The sequence below is a fragment of the Oryzias latipes genome (assembly GCF_053564925.1).
Source record: "Oryzias latipes strain Hd-rR chromosome 1 unlocalized genomic scaffold, Olatipes_Hd-rR_3.1 chr1_Y".
Classification (NCBI taxonomy): Eukaryota; Metazoa; Chordata; class Actinopteri; order Beloniformes; family Adrianichthyidae; genus Oryzias; species Oryzias latipes.
In genome coordinates, this window is record NW_027616335.1 from 249,811 (window position 1) to 269,972 (window position 20,162).

Sequence of the window (20,162 nt, forward strand, 5' to 3'; positions counted from 1 at the left end):
CGTACTGTTTACTAGCTCATGTCTGCCACCTACAGTAGGAAGAGATTTAATGGTGCGAAATGTGGAAGCAATGCAAATCTTGTTAATCATGCTCCAGGCGTTTTTTTCACAGCTCTTTTCCAATATATCAAAGACTTGGGGTCATATAATTCCAGCTGGGCACAAACTACAATAATTAATTTCTCCTCTATGATAAATTTTCAAATTATTGGTACCTCTGTAAATTGAAAGGGATGCTACCTACCGGTCACTACTAAATTCGAGTCCATGATTGGTCAAAGTTGGACCTGATTTTTACTTTCAATGGCTGCCTATTTTGTATGTAGAGCCCCAAAATAGTAGTAAAAACTTGCATAGTTACACAGGAACGCTGAGTTTTGTGCGCGTTTTGCACACAGAAGGCAGTATGAACGTAGGTTGAGAGGGTTGATTTTTTAAACAAGCTAATCCTAGAGCTCAAACTTGCACATAGACTGTGTTATGGTCTTTTGATTGCCCAGTAGGTTGATCAAAGGGTGACATTCCATTCCCACTTAAGGTTTCATTTTCACTGAACAGAGATTAAAAACCTGACCTGATCTCCATGCAAATAATCTAAATAAATCTCATTGCATGTAAAACAGGCTTACTTGTAAGAAGAGGTGATCTCCCGATCTAGAGCAACGTTAGTAGCAAGGATGCCTCCCAGAGAGTCCAAAATAAAAGCGCCATTATTGTTCCCGGACAGGATGGAGTATTCGATCTGTCCATTCACACCGCTGTCTGCGTCTGATGCAAACACCTGTTCAGAAGTGAGGAAAACAAACCACAGACTCACAATGACAGGTCCATTTTTAAAAGTCAAATGCTCTTTTCAATATAGTTTACCTGCATGATATAGGTGTTGAGCACTTGGCCCTCCCAAACAGAGGTTTTATAGCTGCTGTGTTCAAACTGTGGTGCGTTGTCATTGATGTCCAGCAGTGTGATGGAGACCCTGCAGTAAGCCGTCTGCAGTCCACTGTCACCCAGAACCACCAGCTGCATGTGAGGGTCCACCTCAAAGTCCAAGTAGTTGTCTTTCTGAACACGGATGTCCCCTGAAGCGGAAATAAACATTTCCGATGAGTTTTTTGTTTTTGTTTTTTTTGCAATCCATGATACTAGTTGCTTTTCTTCATCTTTTTTATATTTTATTTTTTAGGGCAGAAATAATTATTCCCAGCAAGGCTTAGGGAGGGTGTCTCCCTGAAACACACATCACTTTTTTATTTTCTCAATGAAGAGTTTTTACTATCTGATCACTCTATGGTTCACTCAGGTTCACAGTCAAACTAGCAATAAATGCAGATAAAGTCAAGGCTAGAATACAAACATCTAAAACCCCAGCCAGCATCACCCAAGGTAAACCACTGCTGTATTAGGTTTTTGTGTCACCAAAAACAATTTTAAAGCCCAGAACTTGATCAAAAAAAATGCTTCAGGTGTTTAAAACAACATTCAAAAAACTAAACTAGGGAAAAGAGCCTTTTGATTTGTGAAGGAGAATAATCACTAACCTCAACATCAAGGCAGCATATTTAATCCCAATCCCAATTTTACATCACATTTATATCTATACAGACATGGATTACTGCCTTTGTTTTTAAGTTTAGACTATCTTTATTTGTTGTGTTTTGCTGCACTTTATTAAGTCTATTATTTTCTCTGAAATATGTTTTTTAAGTGTTATGCATTTCTGAGGTGTTATGGCATATGTAGTTAATTTTAGGCATACCATATATATCGGCAGTTTCAGCTCTAGATAACTGTTGAAGGAGGAAATATTCCAGGTGTTTGAGATAAATCTGAATGAATCCATAAATGAATAAAGTGGTTTTTCCAGAGAATATCATAGGAAATTAAGAGGATTAAAGGTAGAAGATGATACTGTAGAAAAAGATTTAGTGTACATGATGGGATATTGCAAAAAAATTATAAAAAAAAATGCTGAGAATGAACAGCCAGAATTTCTTTTGCCATGTTTTCACCTGTGTGACGGTTGATGGAGAAAATGTGATTCTCATTGCCGCTGAATATGGAATATGTGATCCTCTGGGAATTGATTGTTTGGTCCCTGGCCTCCACTTTTGCAATCCAAGTCCCTTTAGAAGATGAAAAGTTAAAAAAAAAACCACCACAGTTGTAGTTTCTTGAATACTAGTCAAAAGTAAAGCCACAGGAGAATAAAATTATACCTGCTCTGCTGTTCTCCTTCACAGAAACGTTGTACACCATGTTTGTGAACTGGAGTCCCTCGTGCTCTCCTTTCAGATGGATCAGAACCAGGCAGTTGGAGGTCAGAGCAGGATTTCCTCTGTCTGAAACCACAACCTGCAGCCTCCTCCCTGAGAATCCTGCTCTAACTCTCCTCCTCAGAGAGATCTCTCCAGACTCACTGTTGATGTCAAACAGATTCTCCTCATTGTACAGCCTGAACTCCACTGTCCCATTCTCCCCCTCATCTCCATCAGTCGCAGTCACTGTGGTCAGTATCTGATTTGGTGGCGTCCTTGTGGACACCCATGCATCGAAGGGGTTCTGATCACAGATGGGGATGTTATCATTGACGTCCTCGACCTGTATGCTGACGGACACCACAGAGCTCAGCGGCCCCTGAGAGCAGCTGTCAGAGGCCACCACTCTGAGCGTGTACTGAGCCCTGCTCTCTCTGTCCAGAGACTTGGTAGTTCGGATCACTCCGGTGAAGGCGTCGATGGAAAAGGCGCCCTGGTTGCCGTCCTCTGTCAGGGAGTAGGTCACATCCCCGTTGGGGCCTTCGTCTGGGTCAAAGGCGCTGACACGCAGGACCTCGCTTCCAGCTGAGAGGCCCTCCACGACAGAGGCACGGTAGCTCCTAAAGCTGAAGGAGGGGGAATTGTCGTTCTGGTCCAGCAGCACCAGCTCAAGCTGGGTAGTGGAGCTCAGTGGGATTGGACCAGAGTCCAGGGCCTTTATTGTGAGAGTATAATTTTCTGTTTCCTCCCGATCAAGAACCCGAGTGCTGCTAATGGCACCGGTCTGACTGTTAACAGTGAACAAACCCTCGTAGTCCTCACCTACAGATGTTGAATAAGGAAAAAAAAGAATACTTTTATTTATTTTCATAATAAATTGTATCCCAAAATATTATAAAAACTGTTAAACAAACACAACTCTTGTGTAGGATTCTAAAAAAATATATCCAGAGACCCAAATCTGCAGCAACAGGAATTCCCTACCTAATAGGGAGTAGTAGATGGTGCTGTTTTCTTCCTGGTCTGGGTCAAAGGCCTGAGCTGTGTGGATGACCCCAGGAAGAAGGTTTTCTGGCAGGCGGATGGTGAAGGAGGACTGCATGAAGACTGGAGGGTTGTCGTTATCATCCAGGACAGAGCACAGAACTGTGGCTGTACCCGAAAGTGGCCGCAAGCCGCTGTCCCGAGCCTGAACTGCAGATGGGAGTTTGAAAAACAAACAAACAAACAAATCAGACATTTTTAGCAGAAAAGGAGACTATGCTCCTGGAATATGTGAGGAATGAAAAACTGCTGGGCCTATTTACACTGACGTTGAATTTAATATGCAAAACCACCAAGAAAACTACTCTAAAACAAAATGAGATTAATAAACTGATAAACTGTCAACATCAGCATCCATTTTTCATCCATTTTCAACTTTCATTCTGAATCCATCTGTGTCAAATCAGTTGCCACATATTTCAGTGTTTCCAAGAAGCCCTCTGTGATTCTAGCAGTACTTTAGCATGCTCGGGCTTTCCTGTCATTACTTTTTATTATTGGATTTAATTGTTCGTCATACTGGTGACTGCACAAATATTGTGATAAACCATCTGAAAGCATTTTTATTCACTACCCACTGCTGGCGAGGCTGCGTGTAATTACTGTGTGTAAGCAAACACAACAGCAGAGCGAGGAGGGTGCGGGAGGCAGAGGTTGGATAACACAGTTTAGGCCTTTAAACTTCACATAAATCAATCTGCTGAATAATTCTGGCCTCCTGCAGAAGCAGACGTTAAAGTCTTTATGACTTTGGCTATGAAGCAGGAAAAGAGCATTTGCAGAATGGGAAACAGAGCGATGTGGGGTAGTGAAGAAAGTTTGTGCTTGAGAATGCAGATGACTATAATCAAAGTTCAAATCCACAAAACCTCCAGCTGATAGATTCAGTCTTTTCAAACCATATTGATGAGAGATGCCAAAAATTTAGGTCTGTCATGATTTCTTTTACAGACATTCCACTTGCTTGCCTCCCAAAGGCAAATGATTATTCAATTAAATCTTCTAAGGCCTCCTAACATCCCATAATGAAATCCAGTTCACAGCCCCTTGAGACTGAAATGCAACAGGATGATTTTTGAAGTCTTTATATTGTGCGAGGGGCTTTACCTCTAAGCATGAAGTGTGACTGCTGTTCTCTGTCCAGGCGGGAGTTGGTGGTGATCACACCTGAGTACGGGTTGATGCTGAACAGCTCATAGCCAGGACCGGGCAGCAGACTGTACCACACCACAGCGTTTTCCTCTGGAGGGGGACACACACGACTGGTATCAACACACAAGTAACTCTCTAATGCAAGTCATTTTTCTACTGTTATGATTAATAAATAGATAAAACCTCTTTGAACATTAAAAAAAATGGTCTCATAAGAGAACTGTCCAGGGTGTACCCCATCCCAGTGACCCTGAATGGGACTAGAGTTCATTTTTTGCTGGGGGGATTTGAAACTTTCAAATTTGAACGATCAAATTAGAAAAATCACATGTTCCCTTTAAGACTTAACCTTATGTTGTTGTTGTTGTTTTTTTTTTACAATAAATGATTAGTTGAGAGCAGCATTTGTTTGAAAGCTCATGCGAACCTGAAGACGAAACAACTGAAGTCTGCTTTGCCTTTTAAATAATTGTCTTGAACTAGTTTTATTTTGTAAAACTTGGCTTCTTTCAGCGGTGAGGGATGCAGATGGACTGTCCAGCCCATGAAAAGTTTTGATCTGTTCTAAATACAGGCGATTTTGCTCCCAAATGAGCATCTTTTTTAACTGTGTGACATTAGCCCACTCATGGCTTTTCCTAAAAGTGCAGTGTGAAAACTGTCCAAACTAGATGCAGGTGTGAAACCGTTTTTTGGCACTTAGAGGCTTTTCAAAGGCTGTCTGCTGGCCTGTAGTAATGGGAAAACTGCTTTCCACAGATGCCTCATGACCATGTGACTGCGCTAAGTTTTTATAAGCATAAAAAGCTCTGCACAAACACAAGACCTTCAGAAAAATAAGTGCTGCAAAACCTGATGTGTTAAATCTGATGCAGACTAAAAACATGGCTTCCACCGCAGAAAGGCCGCTAACACTCAACTTTCGAAAGAACGAGACAGCTGGATGAAAAGAACGATGAAGTCCGTATACAATAGTGAAGGGTGGAAGCCTGGTCACTGCTGCATTGTTGCAAACTGATTTACAGGTTTAAGCTACCAGTGCATGCGAAGAAAAATGACTTGTGAGCATCTCAGTCACAAGTCTGCACTGCATTACTCAGGACATGTGGTGGAGATTACCTCTGGCTGTCAGCAACTGCACCTATTAAATAACCTCAGCTTATTGGACATTGATAGGAGCAGGTTTTGCATCATTCTCGTTTCATTCTCAGAGCCAAAAAAATGATAAAAGTGTTGAAAAACAATGCATCAACTAAAATATTCTATTAAAATTGACTCAAGTTTTTTTTATTAATGGTTGTTCTTTTTTGGCGCTCTGTCCAGAACGTGTCTTTCACTGTGCAAACCAATTTTTACTGTTAAAATAATGTTTTTTTCATATAATGAAAAAAAAAATCTTTTTGGTCTGTTATGCTCTACGTTTATTAAAAGCTCTGTCACAATAAATGGAATCAATCGCATAAAAACCTCTTTCTTCCTCCGGCTGAGGTCTTTTAAAGGAAATCACTGAGGTATTCTTTATAATGTACGATACAAAAGTGACCAGCCCGAGGTGGTGATCACATTTCACCATAAAACGGACCAGTAAAATTGAAACTATGAGTCATCTTGTGATGAGAACACAGGACGTGTATTTGTGTGCAGAGTCGCGTGATTCAGCAGAATCCGGGATGTGCTGAGTAACACAAAGGTTTTTGTCACCCTGCTCATTTGTCTGTGTCACTCTAAAAGTATGAAAGCTGGATCCACAGCAGACACAAAAAATGGTCATCTGTGGTGGAAAGCAGAAAAAAGGACATTGAAATAAGACTTTGGGGAGGGCGGGCTGAGCCGCAAGACCAGGCAATAGATGAAAACACTGCTCTTATTGGCACAGATGGCTTGGATTATGGCAATCATCCTGAGTGAGGACTGTTCACCTCTCCCAGAGGAGTAGTGTGCTTGCTGTTCTTGGACAATTCCCACTAACAAGAATGTTGGTTCTCCTGCAGACCGTTCTGCCACGTTCCCCTCCACTTCAATTACTTCGGAAAGGTCTCACAGGTACTTTATTGCACGATGAAATAGAAATTTCTGAGCCTCAATGCATAAAAATAATCAGCTATTAAGTGTTGATTTATGAGTTGAGGTCAGAGGGAGAGTCCAACTGACCTAAGAGCAGATGATTTCAGTTAGAATTGCAACAAACTGGTGAACATGTGAACAACAATTACACTTTATTTGAATTACATTAAATTGCAGTTTTTCTGGTTACGTTTTTGTAACAAAGTCTGTCTGTGGAATTGAGAGCAGTTGATGGTACGAGTCAGGATTCAGGAAAGCAGGCGAGTGCTGCCATCTAGAGTTCTGAAGACTAACTGCAGCTGAGGAGGATTTTTCTGGCTGAACCAAATCACCAGCCACCCAAACAAACAATCTGGAGTTTAAAAGAAGTTCTTCTTAAATGCAATATGAAAGGCCAAAGCATATTAAAATTAAGACTAATGAGTAACACTGTTGCTAAAAGTAAGTTGATGCTATTAAGGAGAAGCATTTATTTAAATAAAAAGAGCTTCTTACATGGCATCAGATCAAATTGAATAATAAATAATAACTAGGTTGCATCTTATTTCTTTGGTGTTTACTCTGGTAAAGACTCAAGTCTGGGCTAAAAACTACAATTGAGATAATACATTAAAAAACAATCTTGTCCTGCTTTTTTTAACTTTATTTTTAAATGTATCATTTGGGAAAAAGCTGTTCAAAAAAGCATTGAACATTAGATTCTAAATCATGTTTTTCCATCTAATGTTTTCTCTTCTATTCCTTGTCTTTTGGCACCACACATAAATTACCCCGAGGCTTCCTTCAACTGCTATTTCCTTTCCAGGCTGGTTTGCCATCATGACTTCCTTGGTATTTACTAGAAAAATACCCTTTAAGAATATGTGTGTGTTATTGCTGAGAGTAAGTTTGGCACATATATGTTTTGATTGAGCCACTGTATAGATGTCCCAATATTATGTTGGAGCATTTTATTTGCCCGCTTTTATGAATCTGTGCAAAGTTAAATCAGGTTTATTTAGCTCATTAAGAGCCACCAGTTAGATCTGCAACCTAACATTTTGTGGTGAGACGGCCATGGTGTCCTCTTGTACAACTTAAAGGTGAAAATAGTTGGTGCAAATGAAGGTAAACTTTGTTGACAGAATAAAAATCATGCATCATATTATGTTCTGAATATTCAAGCTTTTTTGTGGGGTTGGATTTAGAAACACACTCAGATAAAAATGGTGTTTTTGATGTTTTTGACATATTTTTGTGGCATTTTTCTCATGATGGAGAAAAAAAGATTAAACTCAAAATAGCCTTTTCGAGTATTTATTTATTAAATTTATGGGGAATTAGGATCAGATGAAAATATGCCATTGAAAAAAGAGCTTATTTGCGACGTAGGTGCTACAGTCGGCAACCCACAAGCTCTCTGCTCGTTCCATTCTGATGCATTCATTGGCGACTAGATCCATGTTCGTCTTTGTTTTCCTCGTCTGAGGTGGCATCTGGCTGGATAGCTCTGATACTGCTCACCATTTTTGTTACACCAGTAATGTTAGGTTAGGGTTGTGAGAAGCTGTAAGCTAGCAGGCAAGAGTGTAAACGGATGGACGAAGGGAAGTGGGGGCGGGCTTACTCTGTTGCAAAAGTCCTACCCACAACTCAGAGGTGTATTTCTAAGGAACTACTGCTGCTCTGCAGAAACTATGTCCAAGAAAATCACACAAATGTATTGATTTTGGCTAAAAACGGCATAATTATACTTAAAAGAAAAACCTGGAACGCTGCTACAATAGATCAAAAGATGATCAGAGTAAAAATTTAAAAACCAAAATTGTGTTTTTATTCTGTTTTCAGAGTTTGTTTATGAGTTAAAACCATACAAACCAAACTTCATATGATCACCTCAGTTTAAAAAAAAGATAAACGGATAAAAAGGAAAACTAGGTCTTAAACATTACCTGAGTCTATGTCAGTTGCAGACACCCTAACCACTGGCTCTCCAGCGTCTCTGTTCTCTGCCACACTGGCCTCATAGATGATCTCACTGAAGACCGGCGCCTGATCGTTCACGTCCCCCACCTTCACCGTCAGAGTCTGAGTGGAGGAGAGCTGGGGGGCGCCGTGGTCAACAGCACGGACAGTTATACGGTGGACTTGCTGAGTCTCATAGTCCAGAGGAGAGGACAAAAACAGGAGACCTTAAAGACGAAAAATACAAACAAAAGGTCCAAACTTAGAAGATGCAGAGTTTTTCAAGAGAAAGAGGCAATCTCATTGAGTAAAAATTGTTACAGTAAAATTACCAAAATAAAATCTGTTATTTAAAGAAAACGCAACTTTTCATCCTCACAACGTACTGTATATAAATATATAAATATATAAATAATAAACCTTTGGTAAGGTGAATGTTAAGATGTCTCCGCCATGCAAAACAGGTTAAAAAAAATTCATTAATGAAAAAAATGAATGCAAATAAATAAAAGAATTTAAAGGTTTCATTTAATTTTTGTCACTATTCACTAAATCTAACTTAATCTCAATGACTTCTGTTTTTCAAAGAATGACAATTGTGAGAATTAATTTGTTTTTAATACAATGAAAATTCGAAAAGAAAGAAATTTGTATGCTTTTTTATTGTTCGTGTAAATAAAACAAATACAAGTGGTTACCTGTTCTCTCCTCCAGCGAGAAGACACCCTTGCTGTTTCCAGCGATAAGGGAGAAAGTGGTAACCCCATTTGCCCCCAAGTCCCCATCTATAGCCAGAAAATGATGCAGGAGACTCCCCACCTCTGCATCCTCCATCACCTGGACTGTGTCGCCTGACACAAACACTGGCCGGTTATCGTTTACGTCTAGCAGAAAGAGCTGAGCCGTCACAGACGCCTGTTTCCTCTCCTCCTTGCTGATGGCCTGGTCTGTTGCAGTTACAGTGAACACAAAAGAGGGGACACTCTCGCGGTCCAGTGGTGCTGCAACAGTCAGGCAACCTGTGCGTGGGTCAATGTCAAAGGGGAAATGGGATGGAGACTCGCTGATGTCAGAGGTCAGACTGTAACGGAGGGCACCATTTGGAAAAGTCCCATCTGCATCTCTGGCATGAAAGGCAAATGCCAGTGACCCAACTGCGGCGTCTTCGCGTAGACCAAAAATCACCAGCTCCTCCAAGAACCAGGGCGTGTGATCATTGACGTCTTCCACCGTGACACTGACAGCAACAGACACGTTCACCCCAGCAGCAGGGCCCACATCCTCAGCGCGAACCAGCAAGAAGAACTGAGATGTGGACTCGTAGTCCAGTGGCTGGTTAACGTAGAGGTCACCAGAGGTGCCATCAATGCCAAAGTAAAGGCTCCCGTCCCCTTCGGCGATGGAGTAATGAAACCTGCCTTCACTCCCCACACTCACAGAGCCAATAACAGCCCCAGGCTTGGTGTCCTCACGCACAAAGAAATGCCTCAAAGCCTGGTGGCTGGAGATGCCGAACGCTTTCTCAGATCCATAGACCTGTGGAAGAAAACCATGCAACACTTGTAGTTACAACAGGAAACTAAAATTATTTCCACCACAAGTAGTTCTTACCTGCACATGAAGCACTGCAGTATTTTCCTGTGGAGAAACTCCACCGTCCTTTGCTGTTACTTTCAGAATGTAATGCTGTTTGGTATTTTGGGTGAAAAGCTGAGTCATTCTAATCTCTCCGCTTTCACTGTCCACCTCAAAGTGTCCGACCGCATCCCCTTCTAAACCGAAAGACAGAAAACAGCAGAGTTACCATCTCTGTTCATCAGGTAAAAACAAAGGCTCTCACTGAAAAAAACACACATTTAGAGCTCACCTGTCATCAGAGAATAAGTAACTGTTCCATTCTCTCCTGCATCCAAGTCTGTTGCAAACATGTTTGTCACCACAGATCCTGCAGGGGCATCTGCCTGCATCTGCCAAACAGAGAGGAGGGAGATGAAATGCTCATCACACATAACCGGTGTTGAGTAAACCTCACAAGCCTGGATGGAGAGCTCCTTTGACCACATGTTGTCTTGCTTCTTTAGATTAATGTACATGTTTGGTCAGTAGTTGAACTACTCAGATGATTTAAAAAGATTAAAGCGAAAATTAAAACTAAAAAAATAAATTATTTCTCAACATTTGAAAAAATAAAATCCTATGAAACACTAAGAGAACAAATGAATGACTGAAATGTGTTTGGAAATGAAAGCCACTAACCACTACAGACCCAGGTTTGCTCAATAATTTCTATTGGGCAAAAAAATCAACTATTGAGAAAGATGATAACTTTAACCCTTGTGCTATCTTAGATGACCCCACCCTTACTTTGGCATGTTCTCCCTACCATGACAAAGATGGATAAAGGTGGAAAGATTTCATATAATCCATGGACACCAGTGAGGTTCACAAATCCTTGAAGAAAAAAGGTTCAGCGCACTGTCTAGTGGGTCTAGATGACCCAACTCCCAATGTTAAAGTGCCTAGGATAGCACAAGGGTTAAAAAAAGATTGAAGAAAGTTTTTACATTTGGAATATAAAAAGAACTGCCTTACCTGCTTGGAGATAAAAAAAAAAGAACATTTAAGGTAGTTTGACATTTTTCTGCCTATATAAAAATAAACAGTATATTTAGAAAAACCAACAAAGCTTATTTACGGGAAGTTAAGCTGCTTAAAGTGAACAGCAAACAAGTTGTTATAAAAAAAACTATAACGGAGCAAACATACAGTACAGACCAATAGTTTGGCCGACCCTCTCATTCAAATGAATGGGACAGTGTGTCCAAACTTTTGGTCTGTACTGTAACATACAATGTTGTTGGCAGAAAAAAGGAGGGTGTGCTTCAAGGCAATTATCACTTCTCTCCAAGTTCCCACTTTCCATTGACATATTTTTAAATATGTTTTTTGCGTTTTTCATGAACTTTGAAATTGTTATTTTTTGTTAGTTGTTATGATTTCTTCAAACTTTTGTTTGTATATTTTTAGAAGTTTGGGTTTTTGATTGGCAGGTGGATGGTCTAATGGGTGAAACCAACTTTTATTTATTTCCATGTGTATAACAAATATTTTTTAAGGAATACATTTTTTATCCATGATATAAAGGAAGGTTGCTTAATTGTAACCAGACTTAGAAAGAGGGTACATTGAACAAGTAATTTTTATGTTTTTATAGATTTTTGCAATTTGAATACTTTTATTTTTTATTACTATTTAATTACTATTTAATTACTTAATAAAACGTAGGTTTAGCTCTCATCAACAAAAATAAAGCTTTGTTTTCATGTTATTTTCAACCACTGCATCAAATAAAATTTAACAATAAAGTAATTTTTTTGGAGTTATTCTGTTTTTCACATCAGTTCATGGTGTTAAGTTATGGAACTCATTGGTATTACATTTAAACATGCACAAACAAAACATTCAAGGATAAAATTTTTGATAGATACACTACAATGATGGAGAACAATTTAGATTAACTCAAACTGTGAATTGGGGATCAGTTTTGGAAGGGGTCATTGTTTTGGAAAGAATTACTTTTAATTTATTTATTAATTTATTTATCTTTATTATTATTTTTTGTCTGTTGCCATCTTGTGTTAATACGCTGATCAAGGAGGTGCATGTACAATAAGATGTTCTTTTTCTGTCTAACTTCTACTGTTCATAGAAAATAGCTTCTTTTATTTTGGAACGTCTTGTATGAACAATAAAAAAAATAGAGAAAAAATATAAATATTCTTTTGAACATTTCACTCACGTGGATACTCAGCTCTTTGCTAGCAGGAATGTGTCTAAACTGTGGACTGTTGTCGTTGATGTCTGTGATCAGGATGTGAACGGTTGCCGTGGCGTTTAAACGAGGGTGTCCCTGGTCAGTCACCATCACCTTCAGGGTGTGCTGGCCGTGTCGCTCCCGATCCAACGCCACCCAGTTGATGATCTCACCTGGAGGAGAGATCATCACAAAGTCAGACTGACAATCGCAGCGGAGGGGTCTATGCTGATGGCTCACCTGTTCTAGCGTTGATGCGGAAGAATTTCCCGTCCGACAGAAGGATGTAGGACAGCTGGCTGTTTTTCCCAGAGTCCTTATCAACAGCCTCAACTGTTCCGACGAGACCCTGAGGTGAGGACCCCTCTGACACAGTGAAGTAGTAAACCTCTCTACCAAACACAGGTGCGTTGTCATTGATGTCCAACACATGAACGATCACTGTTGCTGTTGCTGTGGTGTTTTCCAGAGAGGCATCCGTGGACGTGGCCAACACTTGAAAACGAAACCTTGACTCAGCCTCAAAATCTAGACTGTTGGAAAGGTACAGCCACCCAGTCTTTGGGTGAACACGAAACGGAGCGGGAGGGAACCCTGGCTCTGTTTCTAAAGAGTAAGTCAGGTCTGTGTTGGATGTGCGAGCTCCCCAGGTTTGGTGCGCTCTCACCTGGATGACTCGAGAGTCTTTGCGGTATGCCTCACCTATCTCTACCTGATAAACAAGAGTCTCAAATGCCAGGTTGTCCTCTGCGGCTTTTTGGTCCACATCAACCAAAAGTGTCAGTATGGAGCTGAGTGATGGATCTCCTTCATCCTCAGCTACAATTTCCAGCCCATAGCTTGACTGATGCCCCCCTTGTAAGCTCTGGTTGAGGGTGACAGTTCCAAGGTTGCGCTCGATGGCAAACAGCCCACCTGTATGCTTTAGGTAATACCGCACCCTTCCATTGGCACCACTGTCGTGATCGTGAGCATGAGCGATGAAGAGCACTGTCCCCGGCAGAGTCCCCTGGGACACTGTGATGGAGTCGCTGCTTTTGGGGAAGACGGGGGCGTTGTCATTTATGTCTGCTATAGAGATGTTGACTTGAGCTGTACTGTAGACCTCAGAGGTCTCTGTGTAGCACTGAAGAACCAGCAGGACGTACGGCTGACTCTCATGGTCCAGGGGCTTGATACTGCTGATCGCACCAGATTTCGGATGAATGGAGAACCATTTGTGTGGATCCCCAGACGAGATTCGGTAGGAAACAGATTTTGTTGACTCTGTGAAAAAAACAAAACACAATAACTTAATTTTTAAGTTTAATTGGACTTTATTCTGGCTGTTATAGAGCAGACAGGCTGCTGTTGTACTTAATATATGCAGCAAACTCATGTGACCAATGAAAGCACAAGAATAAGTGGTTACCTTTGCCTGTTCTTTAAAATATATTTGCAAATATAAATTTTTTGTGCTCAATTTCCTTAAAGATGGGTTTAAAATTTTAAATTTATTGGGATCAAAAGGTTTTATTGATGCATCAAATATAACAATTGAGAGAAAAAAGATATTTAGTCACATGATGTAAATTTAAAACGTTATTGAAAAGTTTCACCTTTTTCAGTCAAAATCGAGTTAAAGTTAAATTCAATTTCCGTTACGTTAATTAAAAAAGCATTTATCTACAACAGTAAAAACCCTGAACAATATGAAACATGTGACATGATAACCTGGAAATTCACAGCTAAATCTATAACTTTTGAATCCTAGCCTATATTCACAATCTTAGTAAAGCATCTGAAACAATATAATTTTAAATATCAGTAAAAAATATTTTTGTATAATTTTTAAGGTAATTGATGTGACAAACAACCCTTTCAAAAAGTAAATAATAAGCCTCTTATTTTTAAATCTATTTTTGTTTCACAACAATTTAAGTGTTGAAGTGTTAAATTAAAGTGTTAAATTTTAAGTGTTTCTAAATTTTTAATAGTTATGCAGGAAATCTTTTTTAATTTTTCCACTCCTTGATTCACAAACAGTGATGAGTATGATCATAATAACCAGCCTTATTTATTGTACTTATAACCTTTTTTTAGTTGCAATACGTATTGTTTTACTATTTGGTCCCCACAGTTTCACGTAATATAATACAGGGATGTATCATTGAACAAAGTAGCAATTATAAATTTTCTTTATTTTCTTCTGGAACTTTCTCTTTAATATGTTCAACAAGATGTTTACAGGTTATTTTTTGTCAACAATGACCTCAAAAAATAATGTACTCCAAACCCTTTTAATTAAAAATTTACTTAGCTTAATATCAACAATTATTTCATTTAAAGTCCCACTCCGATCAACTTTTGAGCTATTTTAGAAGAAATTATGAAAGGAAGAGGAGCACTGAGTTGTGGGCGGGACAGTTGGAGTAGACTAGAGCAACACCGCCCCTCCTTCCTGTTGCTGAGAGCTCTTTGTTTATGCGCTATAACGCTAGCTTACACCTCCTCACCCACCCAACCCCCAACCTAACACAACAAAAATGGCGTACAACATCGGAGGTATCCAGCTGTACAGTTTTAAGCCAGATGCCAGCTCAGACGAGGAAAACGTACATGGATCTAGTCGCCTACAAGTGAATGCATCAGAATGGAGAGGAGCAGGGTTCTTTAACGCCACAACTACAAGCTTTTTCAAACTGCATTTTTTCCTTTTGCTCTTGATTCACACAATGTGAATGAAGAAATACTCAGAAATGCAATTTTGAGCCTGATTTTCTTAATATATGCTCTCTGTCATCGGAAAAATGCTACAATATATTTAAAAACACAATTTTAACCAGAATGGGTCTCTCTCCAAATAGCCAAAACTTTTCGTTTTACATAAAATTGCCCCATTAAATAATTGTGTATATTAATATATGTTGTATATATTGTATATATTTATTAATGTTGTTTATTGAAAGGTTGAAGGCTTTGGATAGACTGTTGAAAATAAATGTATACTTAATCAAATCATGTTGAATCATTTTCGAGTCAAAGTCAAATGGTGCTTTGGGAGTCTTACCGAACCCTTATCACTACAGAGCAAGGAAAGAGTTCAGGGGTTGTCGTGTTTTGCGTAAACCTGTTTGGACATTTGGGTGCTTGTTATCCATGACAGCATCTGCATTCAAGCTTTTTTTTTTAATCTTCTCTGTGTTTGTTTCTTTCCTGTCCTCTCTAACCCCAGTTAGTCACAGCAGATGGTTGCCCTTATTGAGCCTGATCCCACTGCATGTTTTCAACTTTACATCCATTTAGAGAGTTTTTCTTTCCCACAGTTGTTCAGGTGAATAAGTGGGATTTCACAAAAATGTCTTCAATGTGACAAACTGGTCACTCACGGGATGTAGGCCACTATTAAACTATGCTTAGCAAACTGTGGCCACATTAGAATGAGCAGGATCAAAATAAATAATATTAATACATTGAATTAGGGAATTAGACAATATTGATTGCCACATTTCTTTTCTTGGTTTATTGTTCTTCTTGTTTTCTCAGGTCTATTTGCACAAAAATATGCTGTGTTCAAGTGACCTAAAACACTCAGTGGAGATGGTTGCTCATTGGGCAGTCAGTGTGAACTTGAAGTAATTACAGCACAGTTAGGAAAATCCCATAAGTACCCTCCAAGTGTTTGTTTCTCTTCTAAAAAACCCAAGCAGAGAGCTTAAGGATGTCCAATCTATGTTGCTTTGACTTTAAGCTCAAGTGTTAATCTCTTAATGGATTAAAGAGCCTTAAATGCCTGTCTAGAGTGGAGAGGAGGTTTAGCAGTTAAAGGGACTTCATAATGTAACCAGACAATAATGAGGAGATGATCCTGAAAAGTTGGAATGATGTTTCATATACATAAATATGGATGATCTGAGCAGATAAACTCAGTTCAAAACACATAAAAAGTCATGCATTTATTGTGTGAGAAGTCCACATGTATTTTTTTAACTAAATCTTCATTTTTAAAATGTATTAAAACATGCATCAAATGTAACTACACTGCTGTCTATATGACTCTCATTGATCAATAGTTTAAATGGTTGAGATACAAAATACAAAGGGTACAGCACTGATGAGCATCAGAACATTTTTGAGGGACAAAGGGGCAAAATTCATTAGGCTGATACTGGACTGTACCCTGGCTTCCCCCAACAGTTGCAGAGTTGTGACCCCGAGGGATTACGCCGGTCTGGAAGATGGTTGGATGGATAAGACTTTTAATAAATTAAGAAAATATAGTAATGCAAGTATAATTCAGTGGGATTACAATTAGCAGTGTGTCAATAAATCTGAGTTTTGCAAATAGCTCAACTATAAAATGATTATTTTTTTTAGATAAAAATCTTGCTAAATTGTTATATATTTACATTAAATATGGTCAAAAGCTCCCTCCACCACCACCCTTACTGAAAACAACCTCATTTTAAATTTCTTCAAAAGAAAAACTGAGTACATTTACTAATATGCAAAAGAAGTGTATTTTTGGCCTTTTTTGTTGTCTATAGAAATTTAGATTAAGCAGCAGTTTATTTTTCCTGGACAGAAAGATGCGGGAAAGGAAAGGGGTGTTTGATCTGTGTCTATGGATGCGATATGCTGTTTGTTTTTCAGACATCCTTGCTACACATACTGGTCATCACCTGAATCCTGATGGTTCCATCAGTGATAACTAGCAGGGGCAGATGTAGACAGAAAGAGAACAGGACAGACTGGGACTGCTTTTGTTTGTTTGTGCTATGTTCTGAGGTTGGGCATCTACAAAAGCAACAAAAAAAACACACAAGCTGGATTTGCTACAGGCTGCTTTTTATCTAAATGTTTTACCGTACTCCTATAACAGTCAGGGTGGATACCATCTGCATTCACAACAAACAGTGTAAGCCTGACTTTGAGCATTGTGAAAGTGTGCTGTGGGGAGCAACTGTGCATTGGTCTAACATTATTCTTTACTAGCTTTAGACAAGCAAAAATAATTTGGGAATCCATGTAACAGTAGCTGCAGTTTATGACCCATTACAGCATCAGAATACCAATTTAACATAGTTTTAGCATAAAAATGTTTAGTTTGACCAAACAGAATAGAGCTGGTCTTAACGTGGGTGTTGCATCACCTGAAAGTGCTTGGGTTTGACAGGCACAGAGGTGAAAACTTTAAAATGATTGCTGTATAATATATCCTCATTACTACCAGCAATGCAAATTTGTCCTCCGTAGAGGACAATTCTAAACCTGAATATCCCCCAACCACTGCATACTACTGAACAAACTCCTTTTGCTATCTACAGAGGACATGTATGGTGGATTCTGGTCTTTTAGTAGTAGATCTTAAAAATTTTGACTGTACCATTTTGTTTTCTGGTAGTCAGGAGGATATGCAAGCTTTTAAAAGCAAATTACAATAAAATGCAGAATAATCTATTCTGACAAGAAAGATGCAACAAAATGTCCATCCATCTATTTTTTATACCACTGGTTTCCATAACGGGTCATTAGGGTCATCTTGGCCACTGTTGGGCTACGGTCTGCATAGTTTATCAGAAAAATACAACAGCCAAATGTTTGTCCTATAAACATTACTCATGTGATTCTTTTTCCAGCGGCTATCTGCACTATTCCTTTTCTTTTATTTAATACATATTCTGCTTCTGCTTTGATTGGCCAAATCTATCAGGATGCTAACACAAACCATTCCCTTCACTTCTCTCCAACACTCCTCACTATGAGGATTTGGGAATGTTCACACTTACGCGTCGGGACAACAGCCTGCACCTTCCCCACATATGTCCCGAGTGCCGCATCTTCGGGAATTGTGAAAGTGTAGCGGGATTTCTGGAACACAGCAGGAATCTGAGCACTCTGCAGGATGTTGATGGTGACCTCTGCAGGTCTGGCAGAAGCCAGACCCTCCCCATCCTGGGCTGTTATGAAAAGCTTCACACTTGCTGCACCCAGGTGGATCAGGGAGGAGTTCAGGAAGAGCATCCCTGAAGAAAGCAGATTGAGTTGGATCTGCTTGAAATTAATGCAGTAAAATAATACAATCAGAAAAAGTTTTTCTTTTATTCAACTTCATTATATTATTATATTAGGATATTTGTCTTTATGTTAGTATGTTTATGTTTACTGCCCCTTTGTGGCCACAGAGTTATGCAGTAGCGTGAAAGGTCTTATGGGTCCTTGGCCAAGACCCTTTATACTACTGCCTAACTATGTAGCCACAAGGGGGGCGAAGTCTGGATCTCCCTGTGCCAGTCCACAGCCCAGATAAAATACAGGGTTGTATCAGGAAGAGCATCCAGCATAAAAATCTCTGCCAAAGCAAATGTGTGACTCAGTAAAAGCTGATTAAGCTGTGGCGACCTGAAGGGATATGCCAAAATCCACATGAACATGTTTATTCTTAGTCAAGTTGTGAATTGTCAATATCTAAAATCCGGAATGATTAAACAAGATAAACGTGGAAAAAAAAATCTGTCTTAAAAATAGGAATAATATAAAAACAATACTACAATAATAGGTGTGCTAATGTGCAAACACATTTTGACCAACCTCATGTGATGACAGATAAAGGAATTAAAGATCTTCCTTTAAAATTCAATAAAATCTCTACTAGTTTGTATTTATTTAAAAAAAGTTCAGAATATTAACCCATTCATTCGTTTTAATTTTCATATTTATGCTTATATCTTCCCCTTGTCCCTTGGAGCCTAAATCAGTGGATTTTCTCCTTAAACCATGCTGAGCGGTGACACAAACAATCATATCATGGGGGTTTACACAAGTCAACAAGCTACTTACACGCTCACACAATGTCTTAATCCAATCACACAGTCGTCTTACATCCCAACAAATGGGCTATGTGGTAAAAACTAAAGGAAACAGTCCTACCCAGCTGTAAGAAACCCGACATGATACAGACAAACAAAAGTCCTGGTGTCCTTACCTGTTTGTGTGTCCAGCATAAACAAGCTGGACATGTCTTTGGGTATAATACTATAGCTGATGTATCCAAACCTGCCCGTGTCTTGATCAGTCGCTATAACGCTGAGGATTTCGGTGCCAGGTGGGGCGTGGTTGCTGACACTAACAGTGTACTCTTCTGGGTTAAACACCGGAGCGTTATCGTTCAGGTCTTCTATTTCAATATGCACATAGGTTTGGGCACTCTGACCTCCCTAAAGAAGCAAAAATATATATTTTTCAATTGATCAGAACTGGATTGAGAAGAATCAGGTTTTGCCTTATTATTTGGTGATCGTAGAAAGATGTCACTCACTGGATCTTCAGCTTTGATCAGGATGTCATAAACACTCGGACCTACATCTCTGTCAATGTCCTGAGAAACACACAGCTCTCCTGTGTGGGGCTGGACTTGGAAGAGGGGGTGCCTGTCCGCATTGTCAAAGCCATCGGACAGAGAGTAGAGCAGCACACTAAACTCAGGAGTGTCTGCATCCGTGGCAACAACCTAAAACAAAGACACAGTAAAGTCAGAAAACCCCAAAATAACAACCACCTCTTTATCACCTGCACATGTTCCCCTCCTTCAATAGTCAGTTTAGCAGTTTAATACTGGTAGAAGTGTTAGTTTAGTCTTGCAAATTTGTTATTGATGCAACTCATTTTAAGGAGGTATGCATTAATATATACGTATTCTTCACAAATGTTGCACCAATTTATAGAAAACAAAGATCTTTTTTTAAGCACTTTATGATTTACTGTATACATTTATTACCTAAATGTAAATAATCTATCAAATTCAAGTTACTTTACTTTTTCTGCTAATCCATTCAATTTAATTTAATCCATCCATTTTCTTAACTGGCTATATCCCTTTTGGGGTCACAAGGTTGCTGGAGCCTGTCCAG

General features: G+C 39.3%; 1 protein-coding gene across 2 annotated transcripts in view; it reads right to left on the reverse strand.

Annotated features, from left to right (window-relative positions):
• Positions 1-20,162, reverse strand: part of LOC101158996 (protocadherin-23) — a 37,304-nt gene that overhangs the window by 10,087 nt on the left and 7,055 nt on the right. Inside the window, exons 2-16 of one of the 2 annotated variants that reach the window (XM_078943718.1) lie at positions 19,571-19,762; positions 19,238-19,469; positions 18,042-18,278; positions 12,514-13,539; positions 12,259-12,446; positions 10,327-10,420; positions 10,071-10,231; positions 9,158-9,995; positions 8,447-8,686; positions 4,407-4,541; positions 3,240-3,449; positions 2,217-3,077; positions 2,010-2,123; positions 868-1,079; positions 630-781 (exon numbers count right to left, since the gene is read on the reverse strand). In XM_078943718.1, the coding sequence (XP_078799844.1) occupies positions 630-781; positions 868-1,079; positions 2,010-2,123; positions 2,217-3,077; positions 3,240-3,449; positions 4,407-4,541; positions 8,447-8,686; positions 9,158-9,995; positions 10,071-10,231; positions 10,327-10,420; positions 12,259-12,446; positions 12,514-13,539; positions 18,042-18,278; positions 19,238-19,469; positions 19,571-19,762 (4,892 nt within the window). Of the gene's footprint in view, positions 1-629; positions 782-867; positions 1,080-2,009; positions 2,124-2,216; positions 3,078-3,239; positions 3,450-4,406; positions 4,542-8,446; positions 8,687-9,157; positions 9,996-10,070; positions 10,232-10,326; positions 10,427-12,258; positions 12,447-12,513; positions 13,540-18,041; positions 18,279-19,237; positions 19,470-19,570; positions 19,763-20,162 lie in introns of both variants that reach the window. The other variant, XM_004066020.5, reaches the window with a different exon arrangement.